The sequence below is a fragment of the Plectropomus leopardus genome, chromosome 15 (assembly GCF_026936395.1).
Source record: "Plectropomus leopardus strain MGB_pleo_1.0 chromosome 15, ASM2693639v1, whole genome shotgun sequence".
NCBI classification, from domain to species: domain Eukaryota; kingdom Metazoa; phylum Chordata; class Actinopteri; order Perciformes; family Serranidae; genus Plectropomus; species Plectropomus leopardus.
The window spans coordinates 32,836,011-32,854,965 of NC_142190.1; the positions used below are offsets into that span (position 1 = coordinate 32,836,011).

At 40.0% G+C, this 18,955-nt stretch overlaps 1 protein-coding gene across 4 annotated transcripts in view; it reads right to left on the reverse strand.

The window, feature by feature from the left end:
* Nucleotides 1–15,800, reverse strand: part of LOC121952593 (protein turtle homolog B-like) — a 194,231-nt gene extending 178,431 nt beyond the window's left edge. For all 4 annotated transcript variants that reach the window (XM_088088353.1, XM_088088352.1, XM_042499364.2 and 1 more), the window contains exon 1: nucleotides 15,532–15,800. In XM_088088353.1, the coding sequence (XP_087944479.1) occupies nucleotides 15,532–15,595 (64 nt within the window). In that variant the 5' untranslated portion in view covers nucleotides 15,596–15,800. The remainder of the gene's footprint in view (nucleotides 1–15,531) is intronic.
* Nucleotides 15,801–18,955: the final 3,155 nt, after the last annotated feature.

Consider the following 18,955-nt stretch of genomic DNA (forward strand, 5'->3'; position numbering starts at 1 on the left):
AGTAGGACAGGAGTGGTCTGACCTTTTGATGGAAAGATTACAAACAGTTCATGTCAGCAATACGCTAAGTAAGTTGTTACCTGACACCTTACATCCAGGCTAGCAGGCCGTTCCATCCGCCATCCTTTTAGGCGGGGGTGGAGAGTCATGGATACTGCCACGGGCACAGGGCAGAAACTACAGCACACACAGCTGCTTGTTTCACAGAATACAGCCTGGAAATCTATTTTCTCAATCAGCAACCCATCTTCTATTGTCTGACTACAATCAGCCTCTGGGGGCAACAGCCAATATTTCAGGAGATACAACTAGCAAGTGGATATCAAGACGTCCTCTTCCATGTGCGGTTAATCGTTAACAGTTTGATAAACAACTTGAAACAGGTATAAACTACACTTAAGCTAATCTCTTTAACCCTTTAACACCTGAATCAAACTTCAGTTTCTCTGCTTGAACTAGAAAAATGTGAAAAACACCATATAAAATGTCCCACAAACTGCAAAAATGAGTGAAAAAGGAAAGGAAAGGAAAGGAAATGATCTGAAAAATTAGCTGGTGAGAAAGGGGAGTTATTAGATATCATCAAAAAAAATCCAGAATACTATATATAAAACACATAATCAATTATGTTACAGAAAAAAAATGTATTGGGGTCATTTTGTTGTTGATTGTTTGAATTTTTTTCTTGTCTTTTCTGATTTTCTCTTTTTTGCTCATTTTCAAATGTATTTTGTATAACATTTTACTAATTTCTTGCTATTTGTTGGGTAATTTCTTGTTAAGTTGCTCATCACCTTCTGTACTTGAAAGAAATCAAGCTAAACAAACTGTTTACCTGCTGCTCAAACTTGATTGGTCAATACTACTCAGACGATAAACAAAAACCTGTATACTTACGATACCAAAATCTTGTATCATTGCCTACAGATTTTGTCTGTACATGCAGATATCTGTTAATAGAGATTATACCATGCATGACAGAATCAAGAATAAACAGCAGTTGTTAGTGACATTAGTGACAAGTGTCACATTGGAAATAAACTTCTTTTTTTTCTGTGTTGCTGTCACTGGTTTGAAGTGGGTGGGTTCAGCTGGAGACATGTTCCATGCTTCTGTGCACCAACCAGAGATGAGCAACATTTAATGATGACGGGTGGAGGGTTGTTTGTTTTTCTCTTCCACATACAATGAGGTTCATGCAAATTAATCACAATATGAACATAATTCCTGTGCTCTTTATGTTACCTTAAAGGTGGTGACATTTTTTTGTGTTCTCTCACGCCTTAGTCATTTGTCTATGGTATCCACTAGGTTTTATTATATGATGAAATCCTAATAGTACGATTTTCAGTACAGTCAAAATTACAGACACTCCTCTTTTACTAAACTGATACAGAGATGCTGTATTGAGATGTATTGTAGTGCACAGCATTCACTACCAGAGGTCAGTCTCTACACAGGCAGCTAAGCTGAGGAAGATGGCAACTGTGAGGGGTGGGGATAACATCACAGGGCCAGTAAAAAGGCAGCTAGCTGCAACAGAGAAAGACAGCTGGGAAACCAGCATGTTTTCACATCTCACTGAGTAAATTAAGAATTGATTTTAACCAAATCAGAGTTGGTGATTATTGGAACAGCAATTAACTGATAGCTAAGATGAATTAAGTGAGTTGTATTTGGTTGCGTTTGAATGAACTTTGTTTTATGAGCTAACAAGGTAATTGAATTAATCTTAGATCAGTAAAAGAGAGAAAATTAAAGGATCAAATGTGTATGGTAGTACTTCTCTTATTAATATAACATAGAGGTGTGAGAACATGTCCTTTCTTGACATTTTTTGGAGGTAAATACACCACCAGCGCCTTTTTTAAACTTTTTTTTTTTTTACACAAATAGCATCATATATCATAACTCTGTGAAACAGAGCAAAGGTATAAGGGTATAAAAATAAATACCACTCAAACCTAGTATCAGTGGCAGGTTGTATCAATCTATGAACTCCAACACTGCTGCCACACAGCAGTGAGAGGATCACGTGTCATATACTGTACCACACCAATGCAATTAATCAGTTTTTCTATTGCATGAAACACCCTCTCTCAGCAGGGTCTACACGCAGCCATGCCTATAGAATGTGGCTCTTGGTTCACAGGAGCAGGGTTAGGATGTAAAGCTCTGATCTTGGGCTGAATTTAGAGTAGCAGCACTGAAGCTATGGTGAGGTATCTTATAGCCCTATCCAATGAATGTTTAATGGGTCTCGAGATGTCGGCGTAGAGGAAGCTGACTGTGCTGCATCAGTAGGCCAGGCTGTAAAATGAGACAGGGCAGGAAGCCAGTCAGCTCAGGACGGCGGGAGGAGAGGGAGGAGAGGGAGGGGAGGGAGGGGAGGAAACGTGGAGTGCAGTATTCAGAGAAAGTATACTTAGCAGGACAGCGACCAAAACGCATGTTAGCAAGAAACCAAACTAAACACAAAAGCATCCAAATGAAGATGATATGGGTATGACTCATATATTTCAGAAATGCTCCACTGAAAACCTGATCTCCACTGAGATCATCTCATTTGATGAGACACAGACTACACACAGCATCAACCTCAACATCTTTACTATGACAACTGCAAGCTAGCCTCAGTGCTCTTTCTGCTAAATTGAATATTCTTTGCACACATCTAGGCACATCTTTGCACACATCTCCAGGGAAGTACTTTGGCTGAATTTGACTGTAGACACAAACTGGATGTGGGATGCATGACCATCATCTATTAACAATGTCAGGATCAATTCAAAGGTTTATTGCAATGTCATAATAGTAAAGTTTCAGGGCCGAAGAATGAGATAGGCCTCCTGAGACACCACACATCTGCCACACAATGGCTCCATGACTGCAAGAGCTCAGGACTGTTTGAGGTTAAACAAGACAACTGTTGAGCTGACAGACGTCTCAATCTTAGAGCAGACACACCTCTTCACCCAAACATTAAATCACCCACAGCAATTCTTAAGAAACACTGAGATGTGGCCACACCAGGTGTCCACTTCATCGTGTTCAACTGGAAAGCCAGGGTTCCCACACATTTTCATGGACAAAATTTCACATTTTTTCAAATTTTTTAAACATATAAGATTCAAACTCTGTTCAGATGTAAATTTAGGGTCCCTGATGATATGTTGATGAAGCATCAAAAATGTGAAAATCCCAAAATAATTTCTGCTTGTACAGTTTCTTTTTAAATGTTTTTTTCTCGAAAAGAAAATACAAGAAAAGAAAACTGTTTTTTTTTTTCAGTTTTTCAAAAAAAGAGCCAAATTTATATATACTTTAAAAAGAAAAAACACTTAGTTTTTACCAAACCTGTGGTTTTCTTAAAAAACAAGAAAAAATAAAGATTTTTTAATCTTTAAAAATCACCAAAAATGTGAACATTTTCCATATAAATAGCCACAAAAAATGAAGCCCCAAAAAGCCACAGAAGTACATGTCAAAAAAATGTATTTTTTCCTTCAAGAAAAAAAGGAAGGCATGTTTTCTTAAAAAAAAACTACAATAAAATAAACACAAAATACCGATATCTAAAGTTGTATGCCCCTCCCCTGAAACCAAAAGTTCTTAAAAAATTATTCGAGATGCCTAGTGGGCAGACATGAAGGGAGGTACAGATCACAGGGATAAAATAAAGACATTTTCGTTTTGAACTAATAAACAAAAAACATAACCAAAACATAACAACACATATTAAAGCTACGTCAAGTCGTCAGCTGCAGAAAATAAATTCACCTTTATGTTACATCTACATCTTTGAATGTATTACACACAGCAATTATTACCATTATTTTTTCCCAAAAACTTTAAATGAGTTCTACTAGTTCCATTACTTTTCCAGGCATGGAAAATGTGTCCCTCGCAGTTCTTCCTCCTCACTGATTGGAATAAAGCTTCCTCTGCCCATCAGGGACCCCCTCCTGTGTACATCTGTCTATCCATATGCCCAAATATAAACCCTATGCAGCTGTAAATGATGTGCTAATGAAGTGTATAATCTACAGAACAAATTGGGAAAAAGAAAATTATTTAAACTACGTTCCTCCTCCCACAACTTCAAGACAGAAAACAGTAATTTGGCATGAAGTAAAGCTAGCAGCAAACATGTTCCACCTCATAACCAGCCGTATAACAAGAACACAGAACTGTGAAGATCGAGGGATTATCTGAATGCCTTTTTCCCTCCACTTCCCAGTGATGATGCAAAAATATCTGCGCCACACCCAACCCAACCCAGCTTCAGGAAACTGTGAAAAATACTAAAATTACAGTATTTCAAATTTGGATTGAGACTGATCATTTTTATGCTTTTTATTATGAATGTAAGGCCCTCAATTAAATATTAAGAGAGTTTTTGGTGATTTGGGTTCCCAGAGGCTTTAAATGGCACACATTAACAGAAATATGTGCACTAAAGGGGATCAGTTCGCTTTGCCTCGTGGTCCAGCGCTAAACTGAGAATTCATACTGGAATAGAATCTTCTATTCAGCCCAGTGTAAACTCCACAGCGACAATACAAGTGGTCGATACAAGCAGGCAGAGTTTTGATGATGTGCCTGTTCTGTGTATCCTGACTGCAGCAGAGGGGCTACAGCAAGTACTAGCTGGACAGCTTTCAGATGAGTCAGCGAAAGGACACTGGTACACTATATTCAGAACAAATAACACAGAGCAATACCTTCCTCAAGTGCTGTACTCTGAGGGCGGCTCCAAGTCAAATACTTTATCATGATCAGTACACTATACCACACTGATCTTTAACTACAACAATCGATTTCAGTCCCTCACAGATGTGAGGGGGTGCTTGGAGGCATTAGGAGGGAGTTTGTTTTGGATTTTTTTTTTTAAAAGAGCAGTCGTCTTTATGTGAGCCAGGAGACGCCTAGAGAGAGTTAGTGTCTTTATCCATGTTCAACTTCCCAAACACTCCTCTCTGCTCCTTTCAGGAGAGAGCTATAATTGAAATTACACAGGAAGGCAATACGAGATAAGAAACGACGTCCTCCCCCGCACGGAATTAAATGATACCCCCAGGACACTGAGTGATGATGCAGACAAATAGAAATGCACAACACCTGCAGCAACTAACTCAACGCTTGAGGCAAAATCGGCTGTTGTGTTTACAGTTTCTGGGCTGTAAAAACAATTCAAAGCTTATTATAGCTACTAACGGTGTGAGTTTCAAACAGGGTTTCTGCAGCTTAAGGCTAGGTAGATTTAAGACTTTTAAAAAAAATTTTAATGCCACTCGGAATTAGGTTTAAGGCCAATTTTCTAACAACAAAAATTGAAGGACAATTTTATCTTGCCAAAATGCTTATTGTGGTGAAAACATAACTTTTTTTGTTCAGTTGATGATGTTGAAGAAATCAACCCTGTTTAGAGTCAAACACAAGGAGGAAAAGGAACTTGATGATGAAGAGAAATTTATTACGTTTTTTTCAAGAAAAAAATTATGTTACCAATTTTTTGTTTAGATTTCACTATGCAATGTCAAAAAAAACCAATTCATAAAATCCTACTTGTCATGTTTCAGCATTATTAAAACTTTTGAAAAATGACTTTAAGTGAATATAATACCAATGAAGGCCTTATTTTTAGATTAATGAATTCAATGCCTTTAAGAATTTTTATGGATGTGTAGGAATCCTTTTCAATGTTAAAGGGATACTTTGTCAATTTTCAACCAGCTTTGTATCAAAACAATGTGGGTAGTATGTGTAGATAAAAAAAGATTCCATGCTTGCATGAGGTGGTATTTCAGGAGACTTGAAATAATGATATTTTGCAAAACGGTAATGGAAACACTTTTTTTTCCTGCCTTTATAGGTCACATGATGAGTGAACTGGCTCTCTCATGATGCAGCAGGCGCTACAAGAGGTGTTACTGCATTACATAACTCTTCAAAAGTTGAGCGGATCATCTAGAGGTTTTGAATCCACAATTCCTCTGTGAAATCATGGACTATCAGCTCCCAGAATTCCCTCATACGTGGCTGCTCCCACCTATAAGAGGCTTGCCTTTCCATTATGGTTCCATAACACGCCTATGTAGCCTTTGATTAAAAAAAATAATGCTGACTAGTGTGGTGGCTGCAATAGAAATAAAGCTGCTAATATTTTGAACATCTATCACCATACTTCTTGGAATGTTATCGCCAGAGGAGAAGTCGCAGAACATCACTCACTCAGTGTTTTTTCCACATTTTGAAAATCTTACTTAAGTTTTGCGCAAATCTGTAAAGGAGACCCACCTACTTATAGGTTAAGATAAAATCAGTCTGTTTTTATTTATTTTATTTTTTTTAATCAATCAAAATGCATAAGGTGTGTTTCTGGGTTACCTGGACTGAAATAGAAACAAACTGACCTTAGTCAAACACCAACGCTCTGTGAGCTGCTCATATATAATTGACAGGGATCTGCAACAATCAAAAACACGTGAAGCATCTCTTGCCAACATTTTTTTTCCATAGGCCAGCCAAGCCACCCCAGCAGACTAGCTCACTGAACCAAAATGGAGGCTGCTGGGAGCTTGGGGGCCTGACAGCAGCCGCCAGTCACTGCTCCTTGGCCCAAATACCAGGCTGATTGCCATCTAAAGGTTAGTGACTTTTATGAAGTGTGCCATTTGCCCCTGGCAACAGGGGTGCAACTTTTCATCAAGCTCAGCGGGAGTGAAGGCTTCTGCTCTAACCATCCATAGCAGATTAGACTGCACAGCCACACATCAATTGTGGAGAGCAAGGAAAACAGACATCAATCATGCTGCAACATCATTTTAACTGATTCCACTTCCACGTTCTTTAAAGAAAAAAGAACTTTTCATGACAGACTTCATACTATGGCCATGCACAAAGTCATCTTAAACTGTGGTGATTCTTAGACCACTTCTTAGCACAGTAGTCACAACAACTAAACAGCCACCTATGGCCCTTTTTGGACGTGTCATGGATGAAAATGTGCTAGGCAACTGAGAGTCTGACACAAAACATAGTATTAATATGTGCTGTTAGCTAAGCTTAAAAACCTGTGCCAGCAAAGATTGGAAAGCCTATAATGGCCACCACAAGGGAATTTTGAGCTTTGCAGAATCTTCAAACTCAACAGAAACAGAAACTTAAAACATATTGTCAAATACATCAATACTGACCTAAAAGCAGGAACACTGCCACAGGGTTGTATGCCTCCACACACCAGTCAAGTAGCACTTACAGTTAACTACCATGTCTGTGAAAACATGGTTGATGCTGATCCCTACAATCAGCACAGTTTCAAGGTAGACACTAAAGATTAGTGTCACCAGTTCTGACCAGATGTCTCCCCTTCTGTTCCTGACTTATGACACTGAATAATCACCAGAAAAGAACATTATGAACATTATGATGAACATTATGATGTCACAGTAAAGTTGACCTATGGCATTTTGGATATCAAATGTCAGCACTTGAACACTTTATCTCATTTTTAAACATTTGTGTGAAAATTTGTCATATATAGTGTATGCATTCTTGGTCAAAAACAGGTTTTCTGAGGTCGCAGTGACCTTGACCTTTGACTTTCAACCACCAAATCCTAAACAGTTCTTTCCAACTGAACATTTGTGCCAAATTTCAGGAAACTCCCTCAAAGCCTTCTTGAGATATTGCATTCATGAGAATAAGACGGACACAAAGTAACAATGAACCAAAACCACCAAATTCTAATCACTTCAACTGTCAAGTTCAAGTGAATGTTTACATGTCAAATTTGAAGAAATTCCCTGGAGGTGTGCTTGAGATGAGAATGACACACAGAAGAGGTCAGTGACCACCAAAATTTAGTCACTTCATCCTTGAGTCCAAGTGAACATTTGTGCCATTTTTGTTAAATTCCCTCTGTGTTTTCTTTGGATATCATGTTCACAAGAATAAGATAGACAAGGTCACAGTGACCTTGACCTTTGACCACCAAAAGTCAATTTATTCTTGTGTCTAAGTTAATTTTTGTGCCAAATTTTAAAATATTCCCTTAAGGTGCTCTTGAAATGTCGTGTTCAAAAGAATAGGACAGCCGTACAGAATAATGTACATACAGGCAGACAGACATACAACCCAAAAACATAGCACAATGGCTATCGCCGGCAGGAAGGCCGAAAAAGTCACGGAGATCAGATTTTTATCCATAATCATGCAACTCTTATTGGCATTGTGGGAGTCTGGGGATAAGTTGTAGGATTTCCTGCTACTGTTTTCCTGCAAAATGGAGCACCCACTGGGAAAAAATCATATCCATCATTATATCCAAAATGTGTAATTGCAAACTAGCAATGATAACAATGAATCGATGATGATTAATCGGTTGCTTTAATTAATCCTTACTTCATGAATTTGATTGAACATGTGAAATTTAATCAATTAATTTAAAGGCTATGAAACGCTATATATGCAATATGTTGCTGTGAGCTTTGACTGAGGATATAACATATTTGGTATTGTTCAAAATAAGCAAATTTTGGGGAGGGGGTTCAAATGATTAACTGATCGTTCATTTTACCAATTAATCAATCAAGGAAATGCTTACAAATTTGCAACCCTATTGCAAACTAAATACATAAAAGATTCATTAATAAATAAAACTTACTTACTGTAAAGACGTGTGGAAACTGTCAAACTTCAGTGAAGATGGTTGGCTCTAGATGAAGTTGACAGTGGAAACATAAAGTCTAAAAATAACAACCAACTGCCAACTTAATTTCTTTTTTTTTTTGGGCAGAGCACTGGCTCAGTGTGCAAGAGGCTTTAAGCTGAGATGCTTTCTCATGATTTTAACAGGATGTGTGACCTCAATCCAGGAAGTTGAATGTTGGAATTAGAGTAACACTTGATCTGGAGCCATGGGGCTCAGTTTAGGCTCTAATTCAAGCTTCAACTCAGCTATGAAATGAGAAGCAATGACAAGCATGCACACCTTCACCCTCACGCACACACTTTAAAACAGGATCTGAACATGTACACTTCAGAAAGGAAATGAGCCTTTTGAAGCCTTTTGAAGTCCTAAAGGCATAAAAAATAGACTGATGGGAGTTATGCTGATTAGATGCAGCCTCATCCAACTGGGCCTCAACTCCATGGGATAAGTCCAAAGAGAAGTTGACAAAATGTTAGTTAACCCTTGACATGCTAATCATTTATATGTTGAAATAAGTTGAGTCATTTAGACCATAACAGCAGTTGTTGGTATCAGATCAATAAAGGTCAGAATGGAATATTCCTAATGAAAACCCTATAGCACTGATACTCATTCTATGATATCAAATCTGGCCCCCAATAGAGTGCTGTGTGTGCCCCCCCCCCCCAAACATTTTCTAAATGACAATGAAAAAATACAGTGAATTACATTGGGAATTGCTTTTGTGCTTTTAGTATACATAAGGTGCCAAAGTTGCATAAAACAGCATCAAAATAGAGCGCGTTTCTCAAGAAAATTACTAATGGATGATCCCCCCTGGTCCTGGCTAAGACCCTTATGTCCTAAAAACATACTAAATCCTAGAAATGTCTTCTGATGACTGTCTTAAAATCCTAGAAACATCTCATAATGGTATGTGGACTGTACTTGTATAGCAATTGTCTAGCCTTTTGACCACTCAATGGGCTTTCACACTGCATGTCACATTCACCCATTCACACACACATTCACACACTGGTGGCTGAAGCTACTTTACAAGGTGCCACCTGCTACTCAGTAACCAGATACACACTCACACTCAGATGGCACAGCATCAGGAGCAATTTGGGGTTCAGTTCTTGTCCAGCAATACTTGTACATGTTGACTGGAGGAGCCGGGATTGAACCACTGACCTTCCAATTAGAGGACGACCCACTCTACCGCTAAGCCGCAGCCGCCCCAATCCTAGAAATGTCTTAAAATCCTAGAAATGTCCCAAAATCCTACAAGTGTCCCAAAATCCTAGAAACTTCCTAAAATCCGAGAAATGTCCTAACATCTGAGAAACATGGTAAAATCCCAGAAATCTTTTAAAATCCTGGATATATCCTAAAATTTACCTAGAAATGTCTGTAAGTCCTAGAAATGTCCTAAAATTCTATAAATCTCCTAAAATCCTAAAAGCATGCATGGGGAGTATCCCTGCCCCAATGTGTCTCAAGCCACAAAACACCCAACACAGTTGAGTCCTTCAGTGAGAAAATGCTGAACACCCACAGGATTTAAATCCACGCTGTGAATGAGACGTGAGTCTCCCTTTTCTTGGTCAGCAGCTTTGTTTTTGCCAAGCAGCCACCCACTTACTGGGAGAACACTCATTAAGTGATCATACTGTAGGGATCATCAAAAAACAGGGATATCAGGGAAGTTTCTGGGAATAAAATGAATTAGGCACCAACGCTCCTTGCCAGCTCCGTTAACACACACAGTTTACCCAGAAATACACACTCTCTGACTTGGGAGATGGCATCACTGAATCACAAACACAAGTTCAAAAGCTTTCATGGAGCTTTAGAGCTGCACATGAATCTCATTTCACTGGAGCACACACAGAGCCTTGACGATATCACTGTGAAGCATCACTTTGTTATCAGTCACAGCAACAACAGATCCAGGTGTAAATACAGCCAAGAAGCATTCAAGATCCAATCATTCACCTGCAGAGGTGGTACAAATGCAATACTTTGCAATCAGCTTAGAGGAGCAACACAAATCAAAACTTAGATCCTGTTATATTACACAACTGTGGAACCCATCAGCTATCCTTACAGGACAATATTTTGGGCTGATCGGGTTTTTCAGCTGACATCCAGGCCAGGGCTTCCGCAGCCATCTGCCACTCACTTCAGCTGATCTCTGTGAAATTTTTTAAACTGGTTTGATATAAAACTAAACACTGGACCACACTGGTTTACCATTTTACCAGGTGTCCCAGTCGATCCTGAGTGGAACATAATGTCACTGTGTCCCAACAGAAAACAAGTGTCTAACTATCATGTAGTATCATGTGACACTGGGGCTCTGTGTCCACACTGAAGCCGTTACATCTGCACCTCTGTTACTTTATGTAAACAAATCATATAGCTATCAGCTGCACGCTCAAGATCAGACTGGAGCCATAAACACTTAAAAGATGTAACCCACTTGCTATCTTCCTGTTTGTAATGTTAATTTTTAAATCATAAAACACGTTTTAAATTGTGATACTTAGAAATTACACACACAATAGCCAACAGCAAGTAATGTTAGCCTAGCTTGTTTTAGCAAAAAAAAACCTTAGCAGAAACTTTCAGCTTCCCAGCTATCTTCCTCCAGCCAGCTGACACTGTGTTTAGGTTTTTGTAGCTAAAAAATTAGGTTTTGTATGAACAATTCCATTTTTCAACTTCACGAATCAACTGGTCCTCGTCCACTGTGGCGCTTTCAAAGCAAGCATCAGATATAAATAGAAACTCTGCATCCGACAAAAGTTCAGCTCACAAAAACAGCTGCAGCCAGTAAAGACAGCTCTTTTGTGGACTTCAAATCCAAAATGTTGTCATATTAATGCAGTTTTAGATTTTTTATGAAAATAACTCTGTAACATCTCCTCTCATCAACCCTAAAAGTAAAGACATAGGGTGTATGCTGCTCTTGCCCCACTGCTGAAATTTGACCTCTCATGTTTCTGACACCAGCTGCCTTGGCTCAGCAGTAAATTACGCATGAGCTGTATGACCCTAGTCGCTCCATTAGTAAGTTTACAAACATGATATTATATTAATCACGCTATCATATGGTTTATAATTAACGCAATTTGAGTTGGATTTAGCGCCTTAGGCTACTTTTAAAAGTGTTTACACGTTTTTGCTCGCAAGACTTCGCATTATCAGAGTTAACCATACTCCAGAATCCAATGCATCCATTATGTCCTACAGTCTGTTGTTCAAACTTGACCCAGGGGTTGAAATAGCAGCAATGCAATCATTGGTTTACTTTATTCTCCGTATCAGGGAAAATCCATGCACACAACTGCTGACGCACAAGTGTGTTGCCATGGTTACCTGCTGATCTTTTATGGGCTACACATCACTTAGAGTCAGATTTGGAGAAAGTCTTAACAGTTGACAGTCAACAGATGGATTTAACAGCAGATTAGTTTTTTGATTTCATGCTGAAATCACAAGTTGTTTCAAACAAGTTGATGGCTTTTGCCGTTAAGTGACAAACGAATCACAAGAGAGTCTGTAAGTGGACTGAAATGTTACTTTTCAGCCGGTCTCCGTCCGGTTGTTTAGTTTGCAGCTGAGCTTGATTGATGGCTTTCATATCTGCTCAAATGAACCAAAATAATGCACCAACACACCAGAGTTCAACTGACTCAAACCAAACAGGAAAGCATTTCTAATGCAAGTGCAGTCAAAAACTTTCATTACCAAAATGCTCTTAATTGTTTTTGTCATTTTTTCTGTCCTCTACACTCCAGCATCGTCCCCTCCCCCTCTGTCCCCGTCGGTCCCAGCCCTCTTGGCATGTTGTGGCATATGTATTTATCAAGCAACCAAGTGGCATTTATCTCACAGCTTAATCATAATTAGTCCAACTTAGTCCAGGGCAGGCAGCCTGTTAGTGGGCATATGTTCAGATCCTGGTTAAAGACACACTGCTCCCCCAGGGGAAGCCTGCGTGCTGACATGTGTGTGTGTAGTTTGCGTGTGTGTGTGCGTGGGTAGGGGTAACAAGTGCGTGTGTCTGGCAGCAGACGGTTGCTGTGGAGCGTGCCCTGAGCCTCCATTAACACAACCCACCATGTTCCCTTCCCTCGGCTACCCAGCCATGCTGAGAGAGGCCACTCGAAACCTGGAGGGAAACGAGTTCACCCGAGTGTACGGAAGAGGAAGACGACAGGACAGGGCAGGAGAGAAGTGAGATGGGAAGAGGATGGGAGGCCAATGAGAACCTGAGTCAGATGGTAAAAGTGAGAGGGAGGGAGGGAAGGAGGGAGGGATGAAACAAGGTGAGGGAGACAGGAAACCAGAGAGGACAGAGCGAGAGAGAGACAGTCTGGCTCAGGTCCAGGGTTATCACTGGCAAAAGTCGAGGCATTTGCCAGCTGCCAGCTGGAGACAGCAGTGCTCGGCCAGAAGGATGCTGCCCTGTGCAGCTTCTGACGGCTAGTGTGCTCGTCCGTGTTTGTGTGTCCTGTGCACAGCATGCAGTGTGCTGAGAGCTCCGACGATGTGTTAAGGAACGGGACAAAGACCATATGCAGAACCAGTTCTGCTGACTGAGGGCACAGTCTTTTACAAAATACAAACAAGTCCAGTCGCGGTTGCTCCGCCTCAGAAGTTAGTGCACATTTCTGCCAAGTTGCCTGCTCTCCCAAGCGTGGAAGAGACAAGGGAAGCCGCTTAAAAACATCTCCCCAAGTCTCCCTCTTTTGGCAGTGGCAAGTGGATCCTCTTTAGGCAGGGCATTACATAACTGCTTGCCGTGTTGCCAGCCCAGCCCCATCGCATGCCACAGGGATGTCAACAAAAACAAACATACATAAACCTTCAAGATTTGGTGTCAAAAGTTTAACGCACAGAGACGGAGAGCTTGTTTCTATCTCCTTTCATCTTCGGCTCATCAGTGATGCTGAAGCACAGACGCTGTCCCAATTTCCTCCTCTCTCTTGAAGATGAGCGGTAGGGAGGGGACCAAGGAGGGGAGGAAGAGGAGCAGGAATTCCTTTATTTAAGAGTAAAGTGTCATTCTGCTGCAGCTTTACTTGCTCACCACGTGTGCTGCTGTGGTCTTCAGTGTGAGATAAGCTCACATGCACACTGTACGCACTGTCAAGCTGCTAAACTACACATGGCTCCACTGACTACAGGATGATGTCACTTGTCATCACAGCCAGAACATTAATTAATAGCAGATTATCAATCATTAAAATATAAATCAAAATAAAAATATATATATTTATGTTATTATTATTTTCAAGTTATATTAAGTCACATTTTAAAACATTTAACACCTGGATCACCATCAGTTTTATTGTACTGCATTCAGATGCCTTTCTCTAGCATTTAAACCTCTGAAACCTGAGAAAATTTGTTTGATTTTTTTTTCAAAAACACAGGAAAAAAGATAATGAGCACTGCGCAAAAAAAAAAAACTTATCCAAGCATTTTCTTGCTGTCATTTTCTTGTTTATTGTTTAATTTTTACCTTATCTTTTAATTTTTTGCTTGGTTATTTCTTTGTAAGTTTTTACTAATTTCTTGCCAATTTTTGGGCCATCTCTTTTTAACTCGCTCATCACCCCATCCCATGTTTTTGAAAGAAACTGAAGCAATTTGCTAAGCTTATAAAGGATTAAATCCCAGATTCATCTTGTTCTTTATGCAATTTTAATTGTGTGCAAATAAATTAAACTAAACTTGGCTCTTCATACTTGCCATTTACTTCTGGGGGAACAATTTCTTAAATAAGTATGCAAGCATTATTTTACATTTGTGTGGTGTCACTCTATTGTATTGTGATTGGTCAGTCTATTTATCTTTTAAACTCAACTATAAACAGGAATGTAAGACACTGAAATGTTAATAAGCAATGTAGGTATAGGTATGGTTGAAACAAATGCTAAAGTAAAGCTATGCTGACGCGTGTGCCTGCAGCAGCACTCATACTTCATGCCACCCCATAAGTCACTTGGGCCACCCCAATATAAAAAATCTGGACACGCCACTGCCCACAAAGAGGCATCTTAAAAATTTAAATAAATAAAGAAGCTGTCATGAAGTCATCATACATGTGATAAAAGTTGCATCTCAGATGTGTGAGAAGCAGCCTGCTGTGAGCTGTTCAGATGCACCTTGCAGCCTCAGAAAGCGCTCCCTCTAACGGACAGAGCTGCTCACAGACTGAGCAGAAACAGCTCCCAGGAAGATGTAAATCCACTCAGAGCATTTTAATGACATCTACACCAGCGCACCATGATAATTACATTTGCCTCCACATTTCACGTAACGCTGGCAGCCGGTAAGCAGCTCACCCCGACCAACGTCCTGGAGCTCCCGCAGCTCCGCCAAACACACCGCAACATCCACCACTCTCCAGCCCAACACACCGCAACATCCACCACTCTCCAGCCCAACACACCGCAACATCCACCACTCTCCAGCCCAAAAAACATCCATGATGCAGGCAGGTTGTCCTCCTTTAAAGGTGGCTTCCTGCCTGCTCAAGCTTCGTTATCGTTCATTTACCGGGAAACCGGTCCGTGATTCGCCGGCCCGGCTCCGCTCAGGTGCGGCGATGAACATACGTATGAACTTCATGACGTAAAGTGGGACATTTTTAACATGCAAGCGACATATTCAAAGTTAGCAAACAGACAGGCGGGAAAAGAACGAGCGGAGTAAAACTTGAGCTGTGAGCTTCGGTGGACACGCGCGCGCGCGCGCGATACACACACACTTACACTCACACACACACACACACGCACACACGCTGCACTTCGACTCACCTTGAGCGGCCGTTCCTCGGGTGCTGAATACACTTGCTATCAAAGTGGCCACATACCAAATCATAGTACTATTGCCGACCAGAAATAAACCTCATCATATCTCAAAGTGCCCCTTTCGGTGAATCTCTCATGGCCGAGTGTCCCAGGACGAAGTGAAGCGGGCCGGTCTCCTGTCTTCCCGTTAACCGAGCCCTGGACACTTTTCCATCGGCGCTTCTTTCCCCTCTCTCTGCCCCTCTCCTCCGCTCTCCTCTCGCATCCTGAGACGGATCACCTGCGCCAATGGGACGAGAGCAGACGATGCAGTGAAACCAAGCGCGAGCTGCTAGATAACTGGGGCCCCGCCCCCGCGCAGCTTTCATTGATGGGCGTGGGAGGAAGACCAGCCGCTGATTGGTCAGCTTCGCTGTCGGTTTCCCAGCTGGAGTGTTGTGTTCAGGGGACATGATGATACTCATGAAATGATGATGCTTCATGAAAACACCATCCATCTCTAAAGCTTTCCAGAAGCAATAGTTGTTGTACTGCAAATCCCTAAAGCTCTAAATATGCAAATGAAGTGCTCAGCTGTGTCGAAATGAACAGACAGATTAATTAACAGAACCTAAAAATATGATTTACTTTCAGTGAAGAGCAAGTAACTGCTTTTTATTACTTATTTTGTTATTCATATCTCAATTTATCTTCTGTTTTTTTTTCAAAATTTATTTTTACTTGATTAAACCTTTTTCTCTTTCTTCTTCCTACATAATTTGTTAGTATGGTTTACTTGCCTTATTGTAGCAAATGTGACATTTTCAATAAAGTTTAAAAAAGGGGGGGGGCTGCATTGACAGTATAGGCTTTTTCACAATTAATTCACCTAAATTTACAATGATAGCTATATTAACATAATAACATGTTTTTAAAAACTAGATGACAGTTTATAGGAGGAGCAAAAACATTACCAGTTGCGGGAAAAATTGAAATCATAAAACAGAAGGCAAAAATTAATATCATAATGTCTGGATGAATCATTTTAATGGATTTATGATACAGGAGATTTTTTTTGCCTATATCCAATATTCAGATATTGATATATCCACCTTTTTTTCACCCACCCAATTTTAGCAACTATCAAGTCTCCTCTGTAGTGGAATTACAGCATATTATCATGACGGCCCACTATGGAGTATTGTCTTACATAGAGACATGAAATGCAATGCTTTTCATTGTATGTAATATTCATTACATTGTGTAAAATATGAAAAAGCATGATGGCTGATTCTGATTCATCTTAAAACCAATATCAGCCGATACTGACGACCTGCAGATATTATTTTTATTGGTACTGATACCATTATTGAGACTCCTTCACAATCCCAGACTTCATCGATACCACAATGTTCACTTTGTCAATTAAAAAACAAAATATTGGTTTGTGATTCTGGCAGAATTCAGCATGTTGGCCGATTCAGATATTTCATTTTAAAGCCAATATCTGCCAACACCAATGATGTATCAATGACATGCCGATATGATCATGCATTCATAATAATGAAAAAGTTAGGCTAATAAATGTCTTAAGGATTAGGTAAGACTGAACTTTCTATTAGCCTACAAAGACAAGAGGCTGTGTTTTTTATGTATGAGTTCATAATTTATATATGCAAGATAAAAGTATGCCTACACAGTATCACAATCCCAACCACAAATGGAAAATCCAACAGGTGGTTATTCTGAAAAGTAATTTTGAGGGGGTTTGGGTTTTGGTTTTTTTTTATCCTTTTGCATGTGTAAATGGCAGAAACACTGCCGTCGATTGACTGTGGGGTGTATGATGACACAAAATGTAGTGCGGGTCTGAGGAATCAGGATCTATGGCTAAAACTGCAAGTTTCTGACATCTGTGCTGTGAAAGGATTCGTGTATCTTCCTGTTTTCCCGCGGTACTTGAATGCAGCAGCAGAGGGGACCGCTGTAAGGTGGGTTGGAGTGTGGAGCCGTAGCGGAGCTGCGGTATCATCCTGCGCAATTAGACGAGAGGAGTTGTCCAGCCTGTGCATCATCAGATTACTGACATCCACACACTCACATTCATTTTGAAAAATGTTCATTATGTGGAAATGAAACAGCTACAGCGTTTGTTGCCTTTATTCAAAACGAGTTGTCATGACGAGCACTGTGATCTAAGCATACTGACTCAAACAATTTGCAGCAGATAAGTTGTCTGAGTTCAGCGTGTGATTCATCTTCACTGATACAGTGATTCAGTTAAGGACAGTTTCAGGATTAACTGACTCAGTGTGCCTCTCTCATAGAGCATCTTCTGCCTCAGAGACAGATCTCCTCTACCTCCAAGTCTCAGACTGCTCCTTCAGGAGGAGGTTCCACCAACAGCCTCCACAATAGTCATTTCATTCATAAAAAAATGTTCCCCCATTGATGTCAGTCTTTTTTTTTATTTTTTATTTTTTTATAGATACATGTCAACAAAATTTCCCATCTTAAAGAAGCACTGTGTAGGATTTAGGGGGAATTAGCTGCATCTAGTGGTGTATATTGCAGATTACAACCAGCTGAAACTTCTCCCAGTTACAACTCCTTCAGTGTTCATTGTTAGTAGGTTTTTATGGGAAGCTGAACAGAGTGCCTCAGGGATGACATTTTTCTGTAGGTCGACACATAAGTTAGCGTGGCCTTGGTTCTCTTGACAAAGTCTATGGAATTTTTCCATTGGATTTTAGATTATTGCAACAAACGCTTATGATAATGACAATATTTTGTTTAGCAAGATAATCTTCACAAATGAAGTCAGCACACAATTGCCCAGTACAAATACCGATAAAAAAAAGTGTCTTAGTATGACCAACAATCAACAGTGATGAGTAAAGATGCACGCCACATGTAAATAAACACAAACCAACACAACAGCATGACCAGCGGCGCTACACAAAATTGTGCAATTAAACAGCTGCATGCCCAAACCACTGAGTAAAGGCACATAATGCACACCAAAAACCACCAAAAACACAGCTTTGTTTAGGCCCAACACTAGCCCAACCAGCTGCCCAGTATGGAGGACTGAAACCGACAAAATCAAAAATAAATAGATATATGTGTTAATAAATGTATGAAAATGCCAAAAATAACAATATTTATTATTGTTCACTTAGCATATAAATTCCCCTATTTTTTAATTTCCCATTTTATTTTCCATTATACATATTTATTTATTCATTTTTAATTGTATTTGTTTGTGTAAATATTCATGCATTTATTTATTTATCATTTTCCTTATTTGCCTCCCTCTTCAGTTTATTTCCTCAAACATATTTACCTCTCTTCTTCCATTTCCACCCACATCTCCACCTCATTACGCCCATGGGGGTGTCAGCTACCTGTATTAGCTGGACGGGCCCAGCCTGGTCTGGCCAGCCCTAAC